Genomic DNA, 22266 nt, shown 5'->3' on the forward strand with positions numbered 1-22266 from the left:
TTTTGACCGTTGGGGTTTTTCTGTAATTATTGTATGGTTTTGCCTTACAATATAAAGCGCATTGGGGCAACTGTTTGTTGTGATTTGGTGCTATATAAATAAAATTGATTTGATTTTTATTTGATTTAGGCATCTCGTCGTGGTGAAGTCGACTTGAAGTCCAAACCAAGCAACAGAATGGGGAAGAAAGGGTATTTACGTGACTCTGAATGTGGCACGGTTGCTTATGCTAGACGGACTGGTCTGAGTATTTCAGAAGCTGTTGATCTCCTGGGATTGTCACACACAACCATTTCGAGGGTTTACAGAGAATGGGCCGAAAAAGAGAAGATATCCAATGAGTGGCAGCTGTGTGCATGAAAATGCCTGGTTGATGTCAAAGGTCAGAGGAGAATGGGCAGACTGGTTGAATGGGCGACTGCATAATGCCATCATGTCAGTATGGACCAACATCTCTGACAAATGTTTCCAACATCTTATTGAATCTATGCCATGAAGAATTAAAACAGTTCTGAAGGCAAAAGGAGGTCCAACGCAGCGGCACCGCCCTAACAGTCCCCCCTAAAAATCGGTCCGCCCTGCCTTCACTGTGCATGCGTCATTAGCCGCAGATCACCGATTATCAACTCGTTTCTGCTTAAAGCTGCACTCCAGTCATCATCTATCTCAGTGACAGATATCTGAAGCTTTTGTACAACAATCATTTCCACATATATTCAGCTTTATTTCATCAAAAAGCTGGAGGAAGTGATCAAAGCGCCACAGCTACATGAGCTGCTAGCTGATACGTTCACTGCGCATCAGTCATTTCAAACCATCACCAAATATCAACTTGTTTCTGCTTAAAACTGACTTTAGAATGATTTAAGAGGTTTTACCTTGTTATCTGATGGTTAATAATCCCATTAATCCATTTGATCGTTTTGGGTGAACAGACTATCTCAGACGTGCTGCTGTGGTCCGAAATGACATGCGCAGTGGAGGAAGTGCAGACCAATTTTTAGGGGGGGACCATTCGGTCTGCGACACCAGTACTAGCAAGGTGTACCTAATAAAGTGGCTGGCAAATGTAGTATTCCTAAAGCCTGATTCACACGGCAAAATTGTGAAATTGTCTGTAGGTTTTCAAAACCTGAGAGACCACACACGGAGATTAAAAAAAAATAAAAAATCATAGATCTAACAGTTTTGGTCATACAGTGTGTGGTGTGCAGCCACATGATAAAGACAACACACCACACACGAACACATTTCACATACAAACATTCCCAGGTCAGATAGGAAATCTTGCAAAACCTCTCAAGATTAAAAGTGACTTTGGAATAAACAAACTTGGTGGATGAGGAGACACAATGGAGATAATTTGTGGACTATTTCTAATGGAGAAAAAAACCATACAAAAAGAAAAAGAAAGGCATTGCATAAAGGAGTGGAGACAGCACAACCACCAGACTATCTGGTAAGCCATTAACAGCCGTTTTGAATTTGGATTCCGCTCCGTGCATCCGTCACCTCACTTTCTGATTGGCTACACGTCACATTCAGCAGGCTGTGTGCTCATTTGTGCTAGTGGGACAACACACACGCTGGGATATCGGGCCAGGACAAATCCAACATGTTGAATATCCACGATTTGCGGTCTGAGTGCTCCTGACATCCTTCTGAGCAGAATAGAGTGTGTGTGTGTACACATATATATATACACATACACACATACATATATATATATATATATACACACATACACACGCACACACACGTGGGCACAGTTCCACTAACCGCTAATTAGCAAAGCTAACTTTTTTGTTGGTTGATTAGCTTTTCAGCTAACTCTGAAACTATCAGCGGACCAATTAACTTCCGCTAAATTTAGTTCCGATAACTTTTAGATCACTAATATCTTTTTGCGGCCATAGTGAATAAAGCTTAACAGTTAAAAACATTTGTAAAGCCTGAAATCATACATTTTAGTTCCTGTCTCTTATGTGTTTTATAGCAGGCAGACAGCTATGAGAGGTAGAGCTCAATCCTCTGCCAGCAGAGGAGACCTGGCTACCAGAGAGAAAAGAAGAGAAGAAAAAAAGACAATTTATTTTCACAGCCATACAGTCTTACAGACGTGTCACAGAAGGCATGCAAAGCAAGGCACGTTTGACTTATGGTTAAAATTTTAAACAAACTAATTTCGGACAGGTTTTTGAAATTAACATCACTTCTGTTTTTACAAAGTGAAAATATCAGCTATATGTTTTAGTTTTAAAGTAATGCACTAATTTTGAAGGTTAGAGCATTGACAGACACACATGCCAAAAGGCATTATGGGAAAATGAGCTTCTGTCATCAGTGATTGGTCGGTTTAATTATATGTAAAAACCAGTACACAAGTTACTGTAATGTGTGTATTGGTTTTTACAAATCTGTATTTGTAAATGTCTTTTTTTTCATTTGTAAATAAAAAGGTAATTTGAAAACTGAAAATTCTGTTAAGTGTGGTTCAGCACGTATAGTGAATACTTACACTCAACAAAAATATAAACGCAACACTTTTGGTTTTGCTCCTATTTTGTATGAGATGAACTCAAAGATCTAAAACTTTTTCCACATACACAATATCACCATTTCCCTCAAATATTGCTCACAAACCAGTCTAAATCTGTGATAGTGAGCACTTCTCCTTTGCTGAGATAATCCATCCCACCTCACAGGTGTGCCATACCAAGATGCTGATTAGACACCATGATTAGTGTACAGGTGTTCCTTAGACTGTCCACAATAAAAGGTCACTCTGAAAGGTGCAGTTTTGTTTTATTGGGGGGGGGGATACCAGTCAGTATCTGGTGTGACCACCATTTGCCTCATGCAGTGCAACACATCTCCTTCGCATACAGTTGATCAGGCTGTCAATTGTGGCCTGTGGAATGTTGGTCCACTCCTCTTCAATGGCTGTGCGAAGTTGCTGGATATTGGCAAGAACTGGTACATGCTGTCGTATACGCCGGTCCAGAGCATCCCAAACATGCTTAATGGGTGACATGTCCAGTGAGTATGCCGGCCATGCAAGAACTGGGACATTTTCAGCTTCCAAGAATTGTGTACAGATCCTTGCAACATGGGGCCGTGCATTATCCTGCTGCAACATGAGGTGATGTTCTTGGATGTATGGCACAACAATGGGCCTCAGGATCTCGTCACGGTATCTCTGTGCATTCAAAATGCCATCAATAAAATGCACCTGTGTTCTTCATCCATAACAGACGCCTGCCCATACCATAACCCCACCGCCACCATGGGCCACTCGATCCACAACATTGACATCAGAAAACTGCTCACCCACACGACGCCACACACGCTGTCTGCCATCTGCCCTGAACAGTGTGAACTGGGATTCATCCGTGAAGAGAACACCCCTCCAACGTGCCAAACACCAGCGAATGTGAGCATTTGCCCACTCAAGTCGGTTACGACGACGAACTGGAGTCAGGTCGAAACCCCGATGAGGACGACGAGCATGCAGATGAGCTTCCCTGAGACGGTTTCTGACAGTCTGTGCAGAAATTCTTTGGTTATGCAAACCGATTGTTTCAGCAGATGTCCGAGTGGCTGGTCTCAGATGATCTTGGAGGTGAACATGCTGGATGTGGAGGTCCTGGGCTGGTGTGGTTACACGTGGTCTGCGGTTGTGAGGCTGGTTGGATGTACTGCCAAATTCTCTGAAATGCCTTTGGAGACGGCTTATGGTAGAGAAATGAACATTCAATACACGAGCAACAGCTCTGGTTGACATTCCTGCTGTCAGCATGCCAACTGCACGCTCCCTCAAATCTTGCAACATCTGTGGCATTGTGCTGTGTGATAAAACTGCACCTTTCAGAGTGGCCTTTTATTGTGGGCAGTCTAAGGCACACCTGTGCACTAATCATGGTGTCTAATCAGCATCTTGGTATGGCACACCTGTGAGGTGGGATGGATTATCTCAGCAAAGGAAAAGTGCTCACTATCACAGATTTAGACTGGTTTGTGAACAATATTTGAGGGAAATGGTGATATTGTGTATGTGGAAAAAGTTTTAGATCTTTGAGTTCATCTCATACAAAATGGGAGCAAAACCAAAAGTGTTGCGTTTATATTTTTGTTGAGTGTATGTATGTGTAGTCTTAGTTGTTTTTATTTAATAAATTTGGAAAAATTTCAAATAAAATTGTTTCATGTTGTCATTATGGAGTGTTGAGAGTAGAATTTTGTGGGGAAAAATGAATTTACTCTATTTTGGAATGAACAAAATGTGGAAAAAGTGAAGCAATGAATACTTTCTGGATGCATTTCCAGGAATCAAATCACTAAAGATAAAAGACAATAATGGCAATAACAAAAAGTACACTCCAACAATGCACAAAAAAAAAAAAAAAAAAAAAAATCGATACTCTGGTGTGATTTGTACTCTGGCAGATAATGCATAAAATGCAAGGTAGTAATTGAATGGTTGGGGAAAACAGTTTGAGTTCATTTAGAGCTCCATTGCAGGTGGTTTCTTTCCTTTTCAACAATTACTGTGTTTCAACACTGGATTTCTCATATATGTCAACTGTCACCCCAGTAGGATTTCAAAAAAACGTCTTCATGTCTAAAACCATACTCACGTGCGGCACTAGTTCAGGCAGTGACTGCGCTTGTTTTGGTCGAACAACAATATACAGTTTTCTGTACAGTATTCTGTGTTAGTATGCGCTCGCGGCCGACGTGCTTGATGAATTCCTGCAAGTTCCCAGATAATCATGATATATTCCTGTGAGATAATGAGGATATCTCATCTAAACCAATTCTAAAATGTACCAGTAATAAAATTATAAAGATAACAAGTTTTAAGAGTGGCCGTAATAAATATTTATGAAACTTAAATGTTTTGGAGCAACTTCACCTGTTATTGCTCAAGAACATTTTAAACATTGACACGATGGAGTTTGATGCGGAAGAGTTCAGAAATACACGACAGGAATGGTTTGATGACCATTTACAGTTGGCGATGAAAGACTTGGGTGTTAACTTTGTGTTAAAGTCAGAACAAGAAGCTGCACTGAAAGAGATCTATCTGGGAAGAGAGACATTCTGTATGTTGCCCACAGGTAGGCATTTGCTTTAATTTTCACCAGGAAAAGCCTAATGATTTCACCACTCATAATCATATGTGTTATACATATACTACTGCAATCATACGTAACCAATTTTCTTGCATTGGGCGTTGTGAAAGTTTAGCACTGTATTGCTGGAGTGGGTCAGGCCAAAGTAGTCCGGCGAGCAATCCCACAATGCCAAAATAGCAGCGATGTTACTCCAACTAGAACGCCACTCTGAGCAAGTTTTTCCACACTACATACTCATCTCCACCAACTACAATATGAAATACACATTTGCCTGTTGTGACATGAAAGTAAAAGATGGATTTGTGTCGACTGGGTTTGTGCTTTGGGCCATCCTCTCCCTCGTGAAAACAAATCGCTCAAGTGGTAATTTTCTTGCACACTGCCTGACGTTTCCTCAAGGATTTCCCTGTGTTTAACAACTTAGATTTTACCGTCTACCCTCACTAGCCTCCCAGGTCTCCCTGCAGCAACGAAGCATCCCCACGGCACGATGCTGCCACCACCACACTTCACGCGGGACAGCTGACTGGATGCTCAGCTGGAGCTTTTTGCTTACATCAGGCACAATGTGTACATGAACAACAAAAATGACAAATCATCATCAGGTAACAGACCCTTCCACCATCTGACTTCAGAGCTTAAAAAGCAGTTTTGCTAAAAAAGTAAATGAAGCAGTTTTCTTTTTGCCACTCTACCGTGAAGCTTCATCTGGACAGTCGCATGTACGATCCCATCAATCACACCCAGTGGAGCCGGTGGCTCCCTCAGGGTTCTCTCATGGGTCTCATGATTTCTGTGAAAGTCACTTGCCGCATTCAGACTTACAGCTGTGTCAGTCTTCCATTTTCTTAATGATTTAATCAAATCACCTCAGAGATAATTTGGTGACATGGAATATTCCATTCCCGGGCTTGTACTTTTATTACACTGCACACAGAATAACACTCTGCCACACTAGTAGTGTGCCTGTATTATGCATCATTATGGTGAGAATAAATCTTTTGTGATGAAATACGAGGTCTGTGAGAAAAGTATCGGACCTTTTTATTTTTTTCAAAAACTATATGGATTTGAATCATGTGCGATTACATCAGACAAGCTTGAACCCTCATGGGCATGCAAGAGTTTTTTCACGCCTGTCGGTTACATCATTCGCCTGTGGGCAGGCTTTGAGTGAGCACTGGTCCACCCCCCTTGTCGGAATTCCTTTGTCTAACAACTTGCTGAGAGACTGGCGCTTTGCTTTATCAAAATTTTTTCAGAACCTGTGAGGCAGATCGAAGTGGACACCATTCGAGAAATTCAGCTGGTTTTCGGTGAAAATTTCAACGGCTGATGAGAGATTATGGAGTGTTACTGTTCCTGTGGCGGCGCGTAGGCAAGCAGCCGCAGGATAAACACCTCTGTTGGAAGCCTTAAGGACAAGTTGGAACATGTCCAGCTGTTAAACAATTTCTCAGATACTCACTCTACTGAAAGCCATCAAAAGCCGCCTGGTTTTTACAAATGGTTATCAACACGGAGGTGTTTTTCTTGTGGTGGCGCGCCGTGCCGGCTGCCTGCCGACGCGCCAATCTGTCCGCACATCTTTCATTACAAAATCTCCTTTAACAGTGGAATGTCCGGATAAACTGCTGATCCCGAGCTCTTCTGAAACTTCTGTTCTCTCACAACGTCCTGGGTCAACAGAGGCTTAAATTTGGAGGTTTTCAGCTCGAAACAGACTGACGACGGCACCTCAGAGCGCTGCGCGACGTCCCGCTCCGTGGGAAGCCCTTAAAGTGACAGTAACACTCCATCTCTCATCATCCGTTGAAATTTTCACCGAAAACCAGCTGAATTTCTCGAATGGTGTCCACTTCGATCTGCCTCACAGGTTCTGAAAAAATTTTGATAAAGCAAAGCGCCAGTCTCTCAGCAAGTTGTTAGACAAAGGAATTCCGATGAGAGGGGTGGACCAGTGCTCACTCAAAGCCTGCCCACAGGCGAATGACGTAACCGACAGGCATGAAAAAACTCACATGCGCACGAGGGTTCAAGGTTGGCTGATGTAATCGCACGTGATTCAAATCCATATAGTTTTTGAAAAAAATAAAAAAGGTACGTTATTTTTCTCGCAGACCTCATATCTAAATTAACCAGAGCTCAGTTTCATAAAGCAGTCTAATCTTCAGTCAAATAAACGCACTTAGTTGACTTGTTTTTTGACATTAGTTGTTGCACAAAGCGGTTAGTCAGCTAAAGCTTCGTGTTACCCGACTAAAGTTTTTAGCCTAGTACAGAGGAGACTAATCTTATTTTAGTTAAAATTTCAGTGTCTTACCTCAAAAAATGGCTGTGAGAGCGGGTGTTCTGGGACCGGAATAATCCACTGGAGGTCTTCAGGTTTTGATTGCACTGAGGTTTTACGCCTGTTGGACCTTTCAGCAGGTTACTGGCGACACCATCCATGTCTCCAAGTCGACTGTGTGCCGAATCATGAGTGATGTTAGTTCGGCACGTCAGTGGTATTCAGAGGTGGGACAAACTCACTGTCAAGTCATTCTCAAGTCATGAATCGGCAAGTCTCAAGTCAAGTCTCAAACAACTGGCGGTCATTATGACTTGAGACTTGACTTGTGACTTGACTTGAGACTTGCCAATTCATGACTTGAGAGTGACTTGCTGGTGACTTCCCACCTCTGCAATTTTAGCCCTCTATGTGAAATGGAGATTAGATGGCTAATGTTGGGAGACTAACCTTAGTTAACAAAAAAAAAAAAAAAGGGGATTGCTTTATGAAACTGGGCCCTGGTAACTGACAAAGATGATGTATTTTTTTTGTTGGGGGGGCAGTGGCGGTTCTACACTACTCCTAGGGCAAGACCCCCTCTGAATGCCCCATTCTCCCCCACCCCAAAAAAACCACACAATTTTGCAGCCATTTTTTATTATTTATCATTTTTAATATTTTAGAAGTGCCCCTGAAATTTCAACTGAAACTGACATCAAAAGACTGACCACAGGCTGCAATATAACTCATACGTACAAAACATCCATGAATTGCAAATTTGAATAAACATGGCCTTACATGCTAAATGTCTGACATTAGACACTATATTAATCTGTCTTTCAGGGAGGAACAATTAGCTCTTTGGTTACTGCCTCGAATTTTCTGCTTGGCACACTTTATTTCCGACTGATTAAACTACGCTTTGTCACGAAACTGAATTGTAGCAAACGGGAAATGTTCGTCTTTGAAATTACCTACAGATATGAAATTTCTGTTGGGTAATTACAGGGCCCAACATTAACCCAAAATGACAGATATAAATAATAACTGAACTTGTAATGGTTTTGTTGCAAAGTACAATCTTATGGTGAAATTAGATCTCGTGTTTGCTGAGTTAAGACCGAATAATTGTTGTATAAGTATTACAAGCATCATAGCAAGAAGGCTAACAAACATGTTTTTACCACTAAATAACATTGGCCCTTCATTTGTGACATGGATATCATACAGAGAGCACAATTATATACCTTTATCCTTTACTCGTTTCTCCTCCTCTTTCCGTTTTTTCTAAATTGGGCACGTGAGAGCTTTGACCTTTTTCTGTTCATCTCTGCTTATTTGGCACTCATCAACAGATTCCCCCCCACCCACCACCAACCATCACCCCTTACAACCAGAAGTGAAGACTAACCCAATTTACTTGGGTGACCACATAATCGTGTATTTTTTATTAGGCATTTCACACAATTCAGAAAAACGTGCAGGAATTATAGGCCAGTGTTTATAATATTATGAATGAGAGGTGCATTATTTAGAAGAAAGTCGAGGTGTAACTCACTTTAGCCCACTAAATCCATACACACCCCCCCCCCCCCCCCCCCCCGTCCATTCCATTTGGGAAACCCAGAGGTGAACTGTCATCCACACAGAGTCCCTTTATACAGAGAGTAGCGAAAACTGAGTGAAAAATTTAGCAAACTCAATTGTACCTTCTAATATGTGTTCTTGAGATAACAATGCAACAAGTAATAACCTTTCAGATTCAATGTTTATCAGAGAAACTGATGAATATGAAATAATTTACATAGTTCATAAACTAAAGGGGAAAAAAAAAAATCCACTGACAATTTTTATATGTTTTTGGTAAAAAATATTATTGATTATGTCAATAAACGTTTAACTTATATTTGTAATTTGTCATTAATGACTGGGAGATTTCCTTCCAAAATGAAAATAGCTAAAGTGATACCACTATTCAAATCTGGTGACAAACATGTTTTTTTCAAACTACAGGCCAATCTCACTGCTACCTCAATTTTCAAAAATTCTGGAAAAGATATTCATTAAGAGGTTAAATGATTTCATATCCAAACATCACATAATAAACGAGAAGCAATACGGTTTACAAAAAATCATATTACTTCATTGGCAGTAATTGATTTTGTGGAACATATTATGAATGCAACTGAAAACAAGCAATATACTGTAGGAGATACGGTTTTTTTTTTTTCGACTTACAGAAAGCATTTGATACCATAGATCACACCTTATTATTGGATGAATTACAGAAGTATGGTATCAGAGGATTAGCTCACGACTGCATAGCAAGTTATCTGCACAATAGGTATCAGTGTGTTCATATTGGTGGGATAAATTCTGAATTTTTGAATTGCACTTGTGGGGTGCCCCAGGGCTCAGACCTTGGGCCTTTGTTGTTTCTTTTATATATTAATGACATATGTTTGGTTTCTAAGTTTGTGAGTTACTTTTTATTTGCTGATGACACAACTGTGTTTTGTAGTGGGGATCATTTGTACATGACCATACATGACCTATTGTATTGAAGTTTGGGGAACCACCTACAAAACAAATACAAATTCAATATTTTTACTACAAAAGAAAGCCATAAGAATTATTAGTAATAAACTGTATCATGAGCCTAGAAATCCATTGTTTGCCTGTTTACACATTTTAAAATTTTGGGACCGGATATACAAATCATGTTTAAAGTAAAAATAAATAAACAAACAAACTTACCACAACATGTCCAGGACCTGTTCAAAATGAGGGAATCCAGTTATAATTTGCAAGGAACATTAATATTTCATAAGTCAAAGATTTGAACTATTGTAAAAAGTCATTGTGTTTCTGTTAAAGGTGTTAAAATTTGGAATGTGAGCCCAGATAACATAAAATCACTTGGTAACTTGATTGAATTTAAAAGGCTCTACAAAAATCATTTAATTACTTGTTATGGTGCGATGAATTAGGTTTATAGATTGTTTTTTTTTGGGGGGGGGGGGGGGTTGCGCACAGTGCACTGCTGTTTGCATGTTTGTGTTTTGAAATTTCAGTTCAATGATTAATTTATATTTTGTATTCTAATCCAATTACATTTTTTTCCGCAAATCTGATTGGTTAATCATGTGAGATTTCAGACCATAGAATATCGTGTTGACAGTGGCAAAATATTCAACCGTTTCACATTTGATGTATTAATCCATGCCCTGACCGCACATGCTGCTACGCAGATGTCAATAACAGTGCTGTCAGCTGAGAGCGAGAGAAACAGAGCGGAGAGGCGGAGCGGTGACGATTCCAAAATGGATAAATTTAAGATACCAAATGACAATATTGATTACTTTTTTGGTTAAGGGGAGTGAGTTCACTCTGTTATTTTGGGTCTGTGTGTGCTCAATAAATTCATTCATTCATGTACTACCTATTATCAGAAAAAAAACAAAAACAAAACAGAATACTGTCATTTTGGAGCTGATTATTAACACTTGCACAGTGCACTATACATACACTTGAAAAAGTATTTGGTTTTTGTATGTAAATGTATTTCATACATTTTAATTTGTTTATGGCATTTCAAATACAAAAAGTAAATCAGGCTTCTCAATATAAAAATTTCTAAAATTATCTTCCTTAAACTCAAACTCAAAGAAAACCTCTACAACTTAATATAAATTAATTAAAAATATAAAAGCCAGGATGATGGGTTGCACAAGTTATGGAACGCTTTTGTACAATATCTGTTAATAATCAGTCAGGGGATGAATACATGAACATTTCCAAGTCACTGAATATGTCTTGGACTTTATTTACATCAATTATGAAGAAATACAAACAGTATGGTACTCTATGGTAAATCTGTGTGGAGTAGACAGTTCTCAAAAACTGAGTGACTGTGCTTGAAGGAGAAGAGTGACGAAAGTCACCAAGACACCCTAGACAACCCAGAAGAAGTTGTAGGCTTCTGTGGCTGTGATTGGAGAAATTGTGCACAGTGCATGTTTTGCATCACTGGTTATACAGCTTCATGGTGAAGTGGTATAGAGGAGGATTTTCTTGAAAAGACCTGAAAGTTCAGCTACAATTTACCAGAAGGTACATCTGAGATTCAAGCCTAGAGCTGATATTTTGGTGAAACTTTTACATACCACTGTAACTATTGTCTGTGAGAACTAAAAGCCTTTTTTGAAAATGTGAGTGACAGATTCATTTTGATGAAAAGAAGCCTCTCTGTGTTATCAGCTCTTTTTTTTTTTTTTATCTACAATGTGAGACATTGAGCTAAACACTTTTTCACTCTCCACACTATTTTTTTAATTTTTAATTAAATACATACTTGTAACATACACAAATACAAACCGTATTCCCCACCTCCCACCCCAAAAGGTGGAACATGTAATACTGCTGAGCACAGTGTGCGTGTGCACGCACACACAATGTTGCGCGGCATCGCCGCGACACACAGAGGCAAAACAGAGCAATTTTAAACATCATTTTAGTTTTCCTTTGTGGTTCATAACATTCAGACAGAATGGTCCGTTGTCTGTGGTAACGTTAACGAGGAGCAGCGGGTCTTAACTTCTTGCCCACACTGCAGCTTGTGGAAGCGAGCAGAGGTTCTGAACACCCCAATGACATTCCGCAAATGGATTACACACCTGTAGCGGTTTATAGTCCGGCAATTTCGGAGCGTGAAAACCCCACATTGAGAGGTTGACATCACGCTGCTGTAAAGCGGTATTGGGTCATGAAATATCAGACATTTTATGGTTCCAAGTACGAGTAAATGAATATGGGATCGGTGCATCCCTAAAATTATTTTTATCAGTTAAATTTACCAACCTCGCAAAGCTCTGAAGATGAAGTCTGCTTCCATCCGACATGGCTGACTTTATTATCCCAAATTTTTCATCTGATGGGATCTGAAGCCCTTTCTACGTCTATTTATGTATCCAATGCACAACAACCCAGCATTTTCAGCAAATAAACAATCTGATATACACACAGATAGCTTAAGCCCGAATGCGAATTTAGCCCCAAGAATGCACCACGTCACGTGACCATTTTCTTATGGCTCGTCATGTCGCTGCTCTCTGTCCCCTTTCCCCTCCCCTTTCCCTACTCAGCAAGCAGGGGCAGCTGCAGGGAGCGCCAATTTGCCAATTCCCCAATTCCCCACACAGTGATATGAAAACCGCTTTGCGGCGCAGATGATTTTGTTTTGTGCTCGTGCCGCCCCCCATGTGTCATAAAAAAAAAAAAAAAAAAAAAAAAAAAAAAATTCTGCCCCGTGGGGCTGCCTGGTTTGCCTGTGCCAGCTACACTATCTAAACTCATGAGAAGAAATGAAAACGCAACTGGTTTCCCCAATCCATTACAATATACACATGATAAATAATTACCTTGGAGACAAGATTCCAAGCGCATTCTCCACCACACAACAAGGAAGATACAACCTGCAGCTGTAGATAATTTCTGTGTGATTCTGGAAGCGATGAGAGAATGGCTTCATCAGCCAAGTTCTGAGAGCAAATGCGTCATCGGCTACGAAATGATTATTTTATATAGCGTGGCGTCAAGCGGGACGCATTGGCACGACAAACTGCACGGCAGAGCGGAGATCCACTTCACGCAAATGTCAAGGTGCCTTAAGACTCCCAGCGGACTGACACAGGGTACTCCCTCAGCCAAGACCCATTGGAACCCATTTCCAGGTGTGTGAAATGAGATGGTGCAGATTAACTGTCTCATCCAAGAACGCAGACAGGCAGCACGAACAGGATTCGAACACAGGTCTGCATATTGGCAGACCAGATCAGAATCCACTGAGGTACCTGCTTCACAAATAGACGCTGACAAATAAGAATGTGAACTTACAGGCTCCATTATCCTCATTCCTGTTAGCTAAAATGTTTTCATTTCAATTTAAATTAAAGTTTATTCAACAAAAATGGCTCTTTGATTAAAAACACACTGCTGATGTAGCTACAAGCCAGTTAAGAAGGCTACATAGTATCAAAGAACACCCTCAACACAGCAAACTCAAAAATCTGATTGGTTAAAGAACATGACAATCCACAGCATTGTCTCCAAGTGTTTTACCAGCAGAGGGAATTGCTTGAAATGCTGAAGGCCTCGAGATTTTTTTTACCCAGAGGCAGCAGGAGACAATCTGACTGAACAAAACCAAGCTCTCATCTACATGAACTGATTTGGAAGCTGTTCAGCCCAGTGATTTCACTGTTATGAATAGATGCCAATAATAAATGACTAATTTTTGTAACATAAATTAAAATACATTTCCTCACTGACAATACAAACGGTCTTGTTGGCCCTGACGGCCCACCACTGGTTACACTATATCTAATGAATCACCAGACGAGGGGTGCTGGTGGGTGTGGCACTGCTGAAACACGTACACAGCTGACTGTATGTTGGTTAAAAAAAAAAAAAAAAAGTGTGGTGAAAAAAATAAAAACAACTTACAACTCCTTCCAAGTTGTCAGCCAGCACCTGGAACTCACTGCTGTTGGTGTCCTCCAGTTTGGCGTCATAATTTACACCAGACAGCTTCAAACGTCCACTGAACACCACTGGAGTGGGTTGAGGGTGTATATTAAGTTTATCGGCAGAATCAGCATCTTTAACTTGAAGGACAAAAAGTGTGAGAAATACAAAAACATGTTACGTGGTGATGATGAAAAACGTAACAGGTCTTAAAGCCCTTACACACCAGAGATGAACAATTCATGGTGCAGTCACCGGCATAGTTATTTTTTTGTATTACTGTCTCTGTACGCCACCACAATGGAGTCGAACTAAAACAAGACGCGCATGTGTAGTGTAGACAAAAAGTGGGTGTGGTCTCTATAGGCAGATACAACTGTGGTGATTTTTTTTTCTAACTTCTTAGTTTAAGATGCTTTAAACCATAACGTTATGCATAATTAGGGGCATGGCTGCTTTGAGTGACAGCGGCTGAACCAAGCATCTCTGCCTCTCATTGCATCAGTAGCTCAGAGGTCCTTCGATGCGGCCGCTAGCTCTTGTGGAGAGCTGTCTGTCATTTTGAGCATTCTATGACAAACACCAGGAATAATACGACTTGTTTCAAATCTGCAGTGATTAAAGCATTACTTAAGAAATCTAATCTTGACCCTAGTGTATTGAAAAACTATAGGCCGATATCAAATCTATCATTTTGCTCTAAAATTCTGGAAAAGGCGGTTTCACAGCAGCTCGTGGACCACCTGACTGAGAATAATCTTTTTGAGCCACTGCAGTCTGCTTTTAGAAAATATCATTCCACAGAGACAGCTCTCACGAAAGTAGTGAATGATCTTCTGCTTGCAACGGATTCAGACACCACTATGGTTCTTGTGCTGTTAGATCCCAGTGCTGCTTTTGATACAGTGGATCATCACATTCTACTCGATAGGCTTGAGAATCATTTTTGGATTACTGGGAGTGCCCTTGCATGGTTGACATCATACCTGACCAGTTGTGTTCACTGCGTTTTGTACAATAACACTACCTCTAACCTTAGTGACATGAAATTTGGGGTTCCACAGGGATCCATCTTAGGCCCCCTGCTTTTCTCCCTTTATATAGCACCCCTTGGGCACATACTGCGGCGTTTTGGGATTACCTTTCACTGCTATGCTGATCATACTCAGTTATACATGCCGATAACTGCTGGTAATCTCATCCACATAAAATCCTTAGAAGATTGCCTTGCGTCAGTGAAAAGCTGTATGTCTAGCAACTTCCTACTTTTAAACTCTGATAAGACTGAGATGATGGTTCTTGGTCCAGTGAGTGGCCTATGTTCGTGTGTCATACATCACACTGAAAGTGAGGAACCTTGGGGTAATTTTTGATCCAACGTTCTTTGACCTCCACATTAGAAATATCAGGAGGACTGCTTTCTTCCACCTGCGAAATATAGTGAAGATTTATTCCATCCTGTCTATGTCTGATGCTGAGACCCTGATTCATGCATTTGTCTCTTCTAGATTGGACTACTGCAATGTTTGGTTTTCTGGTTTGCTGCAGTCCAGCGTTAGGGCTCTCCAGTTGGTTCAAAATGCTGCTGCCATATTTTTGACACAAAGCAGAAACTTTGACCACATTACACCCACTCTGGCATCTCTTCATTGGCTTCCTGTCCCTGTGAGATCAGATTTTAAGGTACTGCTAGTAGCCTATAAAACTGTTCACGGACTGGCACCTCCCTACCTAGCTGACCTAATTAAACCTTACGTACCGGCCTGGGCTTTGCGTTTTCAGGGAGCAGGACCACTTTGTGTCCCTATGGTAAATAAAAAGTCTTCGGGTTAGAGAGCCTTTTCCCCAGTGCGCCAGCTCTGTGGAATGATCTACCTGTGCAGATCCTACAGTCAGACTCTGTGGAGACTTAAGGCTAGATTGAAGACAGTTTTTTTTTCCCTGTTTTATCATTCGCATTTTATATGACTGTTTTCTTTTATTCCTTTTACTTATGTTTTTAATCTTTATTTAATTTTGTTCTGCCTTTTAAATGATGTGTGTGAAGTGCCTTGAGGCGAACTGTCGTGATTTGGCTGTATATAAATGAATAAATGATTTGATTTTGCGGGTCACAGAGCTTTCTCTTATCGTGCCCCTGTTCTGTGGAGAGATCTCCCTGCGTCAATAAAAGTCAGATTCTGTAGAGACTTTCAAGTCCAGACTTAAGACGCACTTATTTTCCCTTTCGTATGGCTACCATACTGATATAGTATGTTGCTATGCTTTTTACTCTTTTAAATTCATTTTATTAGGAAACAGAGCGTGCCGCTGCCTCAACTTTATCTAAATTCTGGATGTTTTAGTGAAGCTTAGGGCTAGTGGCCAGCGATCAACTTCGTATTTCTTTTGTTTTTCTTGTTGCTTAATGCTGACAAATTGTACTGTATTTGGGGTCTTTCTGATGCCCAATTCTGTTTTTTGTTCTCTCTGTTTGAGGTGCGGCTCCATCCAGAGATGGGTGTGGTATCTGTTCCTGAAACCTTCCTGTCCTGTGCACTGGTAACATTTCCTGTATATTCGTTTTGTGAATTGTTTTGTAATTTCTGTTGGTAGCATGCCCCAAGCAGAGGGTCACCCCTTTGAGTCTGGTCTGCTTGAGGTTTCTTCCTCAAATCATCAGAGGGAGTTTTTCCTTACCACTGTTGCCTGTGTGCTTGCTCTAGGGGTTTGAGGCACTTTTGTTGTGATTTGGTGCTATTTAAATGAAAGTCATCTAAGACATCCCTGCTGTAATATGTGCACTGAGTCAAATTCTCTGCGCCGTTAGCACATTTAGCACCTAGCTTGAGTCATTAGGTCCCCTTAATCCATGATTACAGAGAAAATAAGCCATTCATAAATTTGAATGCCTACACCAAAGCAAACCGTTATGAGAACAGCCGTGCAGTTGGCAAAAATATGATTTAATAAACACCTGAATCGAGGTCAGCCTGCTAGCTTAGCTTGTTCAGATTCAAATACAAAGGTGTGTTTAAGATTCTTGTGTCACATGCTGAGCCACCCATACTCCATTTATGGATTTGTCGTGATATAGTCAGAGTCAATGCTGTCAACATGGCCAAGATATGTGCTTCATATAGTCTCTTCCAGGTCTCTATAGAAAACCTAAGGGTGATGCCACGCAGAGGTGTCCAGCATACAGTTTATGGGTTAACAAAAACATCACATTAACCATTTAAGAATTTAAGGCCATAAGTAATGGGAAAAACTAAGTACAATGACCATTTTGGGTAATCACTTTTATAGCCACTTATCTTTCAGCAAGTCAGGAGATGGAGTGTTGAACACTTCCAAGTCATTGAATTTGTCTTGACTTCATTTACATCAATCATTAAGAAATACAAACAGTAAGGTACTGTATGGTAAATCTGTCTGGAGTAGGCAACTCTCAAAAGCTGAGTGACCATACAAGAACACGGCAAGTGAGGGAAGCCACCAAGACTCCCAGGGAAGTCTGAAAGAGTTACAGATTTCTGTGACTGTGTCTGGGATAAATTGAAGTACAACTTTTCAGTCAGTTTCATTCGGGAGGTGATTCACCTGGGTAGGTGATGGTCTAATGGTTAAGCAGTGGGGTTGCAACCAGAGGGTCCTTGGTTCAAACCCTCGCCAGACTGGGCAATCACTAACGGCCTTTGGTCAAGATCCTTAATCCCCCAGTTGCTCCCAATGTGCAGCTGAACAGTTTGTATGGCAGCACTGACATCGGTGTGGGAGTATGGGTGTGAATAGATGACTGTGAGGCATCATTATAAAGCACTTTGAGCTTTTGATTCACATGGAAAAGTGCTATTTATACATGTAGTCCATTTACCATTTATTAACTTTTAAGTTTGCAGATTGGCGCTTATCAAAGCTGTTGTATTTCAACAGAAAATTGTGTTAGTTATATAAACATTCTCATTTGCTCACTCACTGCTGCTACGTCTCGCTCATAACTTAAATTAATTTATACTCTGTAATGTTGCGGGGCATAAACCCTCAGGGACTCCCAACACAGCACATTTACCATTGGTAACAACCTTAGGGGTCCTTGGGAACCACGGTCAAAAACCTTCTGCTCAGTAGAATCCAAAAGTCTTATTGATGTCTTGAAAAAAAAACATTTCACCAAAATACATTGTACAATACAGAAATAAAACAAAACAAAACTTAAATTATACTCACAGGCAAAAAACCAAATGAGAAAAGCTGCAATAGCTGCCAGGACTAGAACCCCTGCGAGAACCCCGATCAAGATGGCTGTCTTTCTCTTGGATGGCTTCTTCTCTGTATTGGTTAAGAAGTCAATACGCTCATGCTGGCCATTTGGACCCTGATGTGGAAACAATAGAAAATTTGACTTAAACATTTACGTAAATGACACACACAAAAAAAAAAAAAAAAAAAAAAAAAAAAAAAATCTGTGAAAAAAATATATATAATTAATGCAGTAATAAGCATAAACTAAATAGTCTATCAGGAATTAACTGGCAGTCATTTGTTCATTTTAACAAAGGTAAGAATTTACACATTTATAATTCATAAAGATGTTGAACACCATTATTACATGATTAGTAACCCTTTAATGGGTAACTCAAACGTGTGGTAGAGCATATTGATATCTACTACATTCTATTGAAAAACATAACATTAAAAGGATAAGAAAGGTTAACACATAACTGACATAATTAACTGTCAATTATTATTATTGGAATAACTAATCATTATTAATGTTATCAATGAACACCATTAATAAGTGATTAATAAAACATTTTAGCTAATTAAATGAAGTTTTTCCTCTAAATTCTCTTCAGGCCTGTTGATACTTTAATTGATGCACACAACAGGTTGTGTAATGGGAGTTTTTAACATCACATTGCTGTCAACTGACCACTGTCAAATCACCTCCCAACAAGAGTTGTGATTTTATGTGAGAGAAACCCAGAATCACAGCACTGAAGGTGCACTCTAATTATTAATATCCAAATGAATAGATATTTAACAGTATTGTTCTTTATTTCATCAGCATTATTTTTTTGTTGAGATTATGAACAAATATTTCTGGCCTAGCTGGGCTTCTCGTTGGCCTGGTGGCCCGCCAAGCCTATAACACTGTAGGTGAAACACAAAACTGTTAGTTAATGGTTATTACTGGATTAATTAATCTCAAATAATGTACCTTTATTCTAAAGTGTTGGCAAAACAAGTGAGCACACGTTGAAAGTCATGCTTATATGCCACTTCACGTTTTCAGAGCTGACAAAAAGTGTTCCATTTATATTTGTAGATAATGTGCAACTACATATTTGTAGTTACAACTACAATTATAACTGCAACTACAAATATGTTTAACTACAACTTCCAACTGAATACAAGTAACCTTATACAAGTAACCCTTGTTGAATACACAGATTGATTTCTAGGTCAAATAAGATAAACTTGCTTTTGTTTGTTATGGGCAATGCCTTGATGAAGGTTGTTTGACTGAAAGCTTATGTTTCTGGCAACATGATTGCAGTGTACAGCTTTAAAACTTAAATGCCAACATTTTAAAACCTCTGAACAATGACAATATAAAATTAGACAGACACTCTGTAGAATGCACACGTCCACCAATGTACCACAAACATAAGACCTATATACACGCTCTGATACTCATATATATGGAGGTTAATCTTCCTTGATTTCACCTCTGGCTTTAATGCCATCACCCCAAACGCTGATAAACCAGCTGTCACTACTTGGCCTAAACTCAGCACTGTATAACTAGATCTTGGAGTTCCTAACAAACTGTGAGAATCCACAGCATCGCATCTTCAACCATCACCCTCAACACTGGCTCCCCTCAGGGATGCGTCCTAAGCCCCCTGCTGCGTACTATGACTGTACATCTCACTTTCCAAACAATGACATTGTGACATTCAGAGATGACACAGCTGTATGACAAGTCATCACACAGAATGGAGGTGACTAAACTCTAGGCTTGGTTCAAGAATAACAGCATTAACATCAACATGAAAAAGAAATAAATAAAGTAAATGACTGTGGATTTTTGTGATGGGCTGCCATCCTGTACAGGATGTACCCTGCCTCTCACCCTATGACCACTGGGATAGGCTCCAGCTCCCCCAGTGACCCTTAACTGTAATACACGGGTATAGAAAATTAATGAGGATTTTCGGCAGACTGGCACTCTCACCCTGCTTCCCCTCAATGCTGATGGAACAGAATTTGAAGTTGTCTGCCACTTCAAATATCTAGAGAGGCATATTACAAATGAACTTACTTGGTGTTACAACACAGCCTGTCTTGTTAAGAAGACCAATGCCTCCATTTCTTGAGGAGGCTGAAGTGGGCTGGTCTGTGACCCTCCGTCCTGTACAACAGCTGCTGAGCTACACACAGAAGAGCACTACGGCAGGTGGTTACGTCGGCTCAATGGATCACTGGCAGCAGCCAGACCACCATCAAGAACATTTCCATGTGACTCATTCGGTCACCAAGTTATTTTTTGTGCACCTCCCACACAAACATTTTTAGACACCATTTTTTGCATGCATGTGCCAGTTGACGCACGGTGTGAACGACAAAAAGTAAGAAATGTTTAATTGGCCTTTTAATGACTTCTAATTACAGCGTGACTCACGTTACACAAAAAAGAAATGGTGAGAAACTTTAACATTTTTAAAACGTCTCCAACTGTAAATGACTGGAACAAAGGAAGATTAGTAATGCATTAGTAACACATTAGGCTCTTATATTAAGAAGGAAAAGAAAATACTTCTACCTAAATATTCTAGAGGACTTGAATCATCGTGACTCGCGTTACATTTTTCCAGTCAGTGCAAAAGCAAGGCTGATGGCACCCACCCTGCACCTCTTCCGTCAGGAAAGAGGTTATGCAATTTTCGGGCATGATAGCGTCACACAGTCACTCATTCAATCAGTCTGCCCAATGCATTTTTTGTCCCCACAACTGCCGCTCACTACACTGGATATCTTCTCTTTTTTGGACCATTCTCTGTAAACCCAACCATGCCATGTTCAAAGTCACTTAAATCCCTTTTCTTCCCCATTCTGATGCTTGGTTTGAACTTCAGAAAGTCGGCTTTACCACATGTAGATGCTCAAATGCATTGAACTACTGCCATGTGATTGGCTGATTAGCTATTTGTGTTAACAAGCAATTGAACAGGTGTACCTAATAAAGTGGCCGGTGAGCGTATACTCCAGGTTACTTTAAGGTCAATTAGAACAAGTATTTGTTTGAGCTACAAATATATAGAATATAGACCCAGTTATATTTGCCTAACTCAAGGAAAAGGTTAAAAACAGTTAGTTGACTTCTACAGGTAACAAGCTCTAACAAGCTTCCTACATATTATGAAGAAACTAGCAAAACCGGCTCTAAACTTAAACACACTGTAGGATCTTTTGTGAACCTTGGGGTTTCTGGTCAGAGTTATATGCTGCACTACATCTGTTATGTTGTCACAAGTGGATGGATTTAGAAAAACATTACAGGCTGGTGAGTAACAAACACACAATGAATTCAACGCCTGGACCCCCATAAGTGAAGAAGCCCGAGTTCCATTAGGGATGGAGAATCACTTTGGTATTAAATCAATTTGTCAGATGTGCTGCCCCTTAAGATGGGGGCTCAATTGCATTAGTCGAGATGATAACTCACGGCAATTAAGGCCTATTCTTACCGGCTCTGGTTTCCACACATGCTTTCTAATTGGAATCTCTAACAGCAATCACGAGCTACAATGAGTGAAATCATTAGGGATGGGGTCAGCAAGTGCTCCAGGGTCTCTCTCCATCACTCAACCTAATCGCAGCCTAATAAAACCATTCCACGCTTTTCATCATAGCCCATTCTTCACACCAAAAATAAATGGCAACCCCTTTTGAACTATGAGTACTATTACGTTTCCTTTTCTAATGCGAGCTCAGTGGATTTCATCCACTGTGAAAACGATGCAGTATAAACGGCATTCAAGGTACATAAATATGTGACAAGAAAATGCTGGGCTGAAAACAGACCTCAGGTTTTTCTGCACTCAAATTCTAAGCAGTGAGTTTAAATCCTGTCGACACACTGAAGTGGTTTACCTGATCAAACCAGTTTGGCAGGTAAACAATCTGATTACACAGAGAGGTGTGGTTCAGAAAAATGACTCTCCGGCAAGCCAAGAAGTAATGTTAAATTCTACACATTATTTCAGTCCCTTACTATCATGATTTATTACATCAATTCAAACCCAGAGTTTTTATCTAATTCAGAGGTGCAACCAAAACAAA

General features: G+C 40.2%; 1 protein-coding gene across 2 annotated transcripts in view; it reads right to left on the reverse strand.

The window, feature by feature from the left end:
* zmp:0000001114 (suppressor of tumorigenicity 14 protein) overlaps positions 1-22266 on the reverse strand; it is a 69142-nt gene that overhangs the window by 37636 nt on the left and 9240 nt on the right. Inside the window, exons 2-3 of one of the 2 annotated variants that reach the window (XM_034175070.1) lie at positions 18145-18292; positions 13915-14069 (exon numbers count right to left, since the gene is read on the reverse strand). In XM_034175070.1, the coding sequence (XP_034030961.1) occupies positions 13915-14069; positions 18145-18292 (303 nt within the window). Of the gene's footprint in view, positions 1-13914; positions 14076-18144; positions 18293-22266 lie in introns of both variants that reach the window. The other variant, XM_034175069.1, reaches the window with a different exon arrangement.

Source organism: Thalassophryne amazonica, chromosome 7, assembly GCF_902500255.1.
Source record: "Thalassophryne amazonica chromosome 7, fThaAma1.1, whole genome shotgun sequence".
Classification (NCBI taxonomy): domain Eukaryota; kingdom Metazoa; phylum Chordata; class Actinopteri; order Batrachoidiformes; family Batrachoididae; genus Thalassophryne; species Thalassophryne amazonica.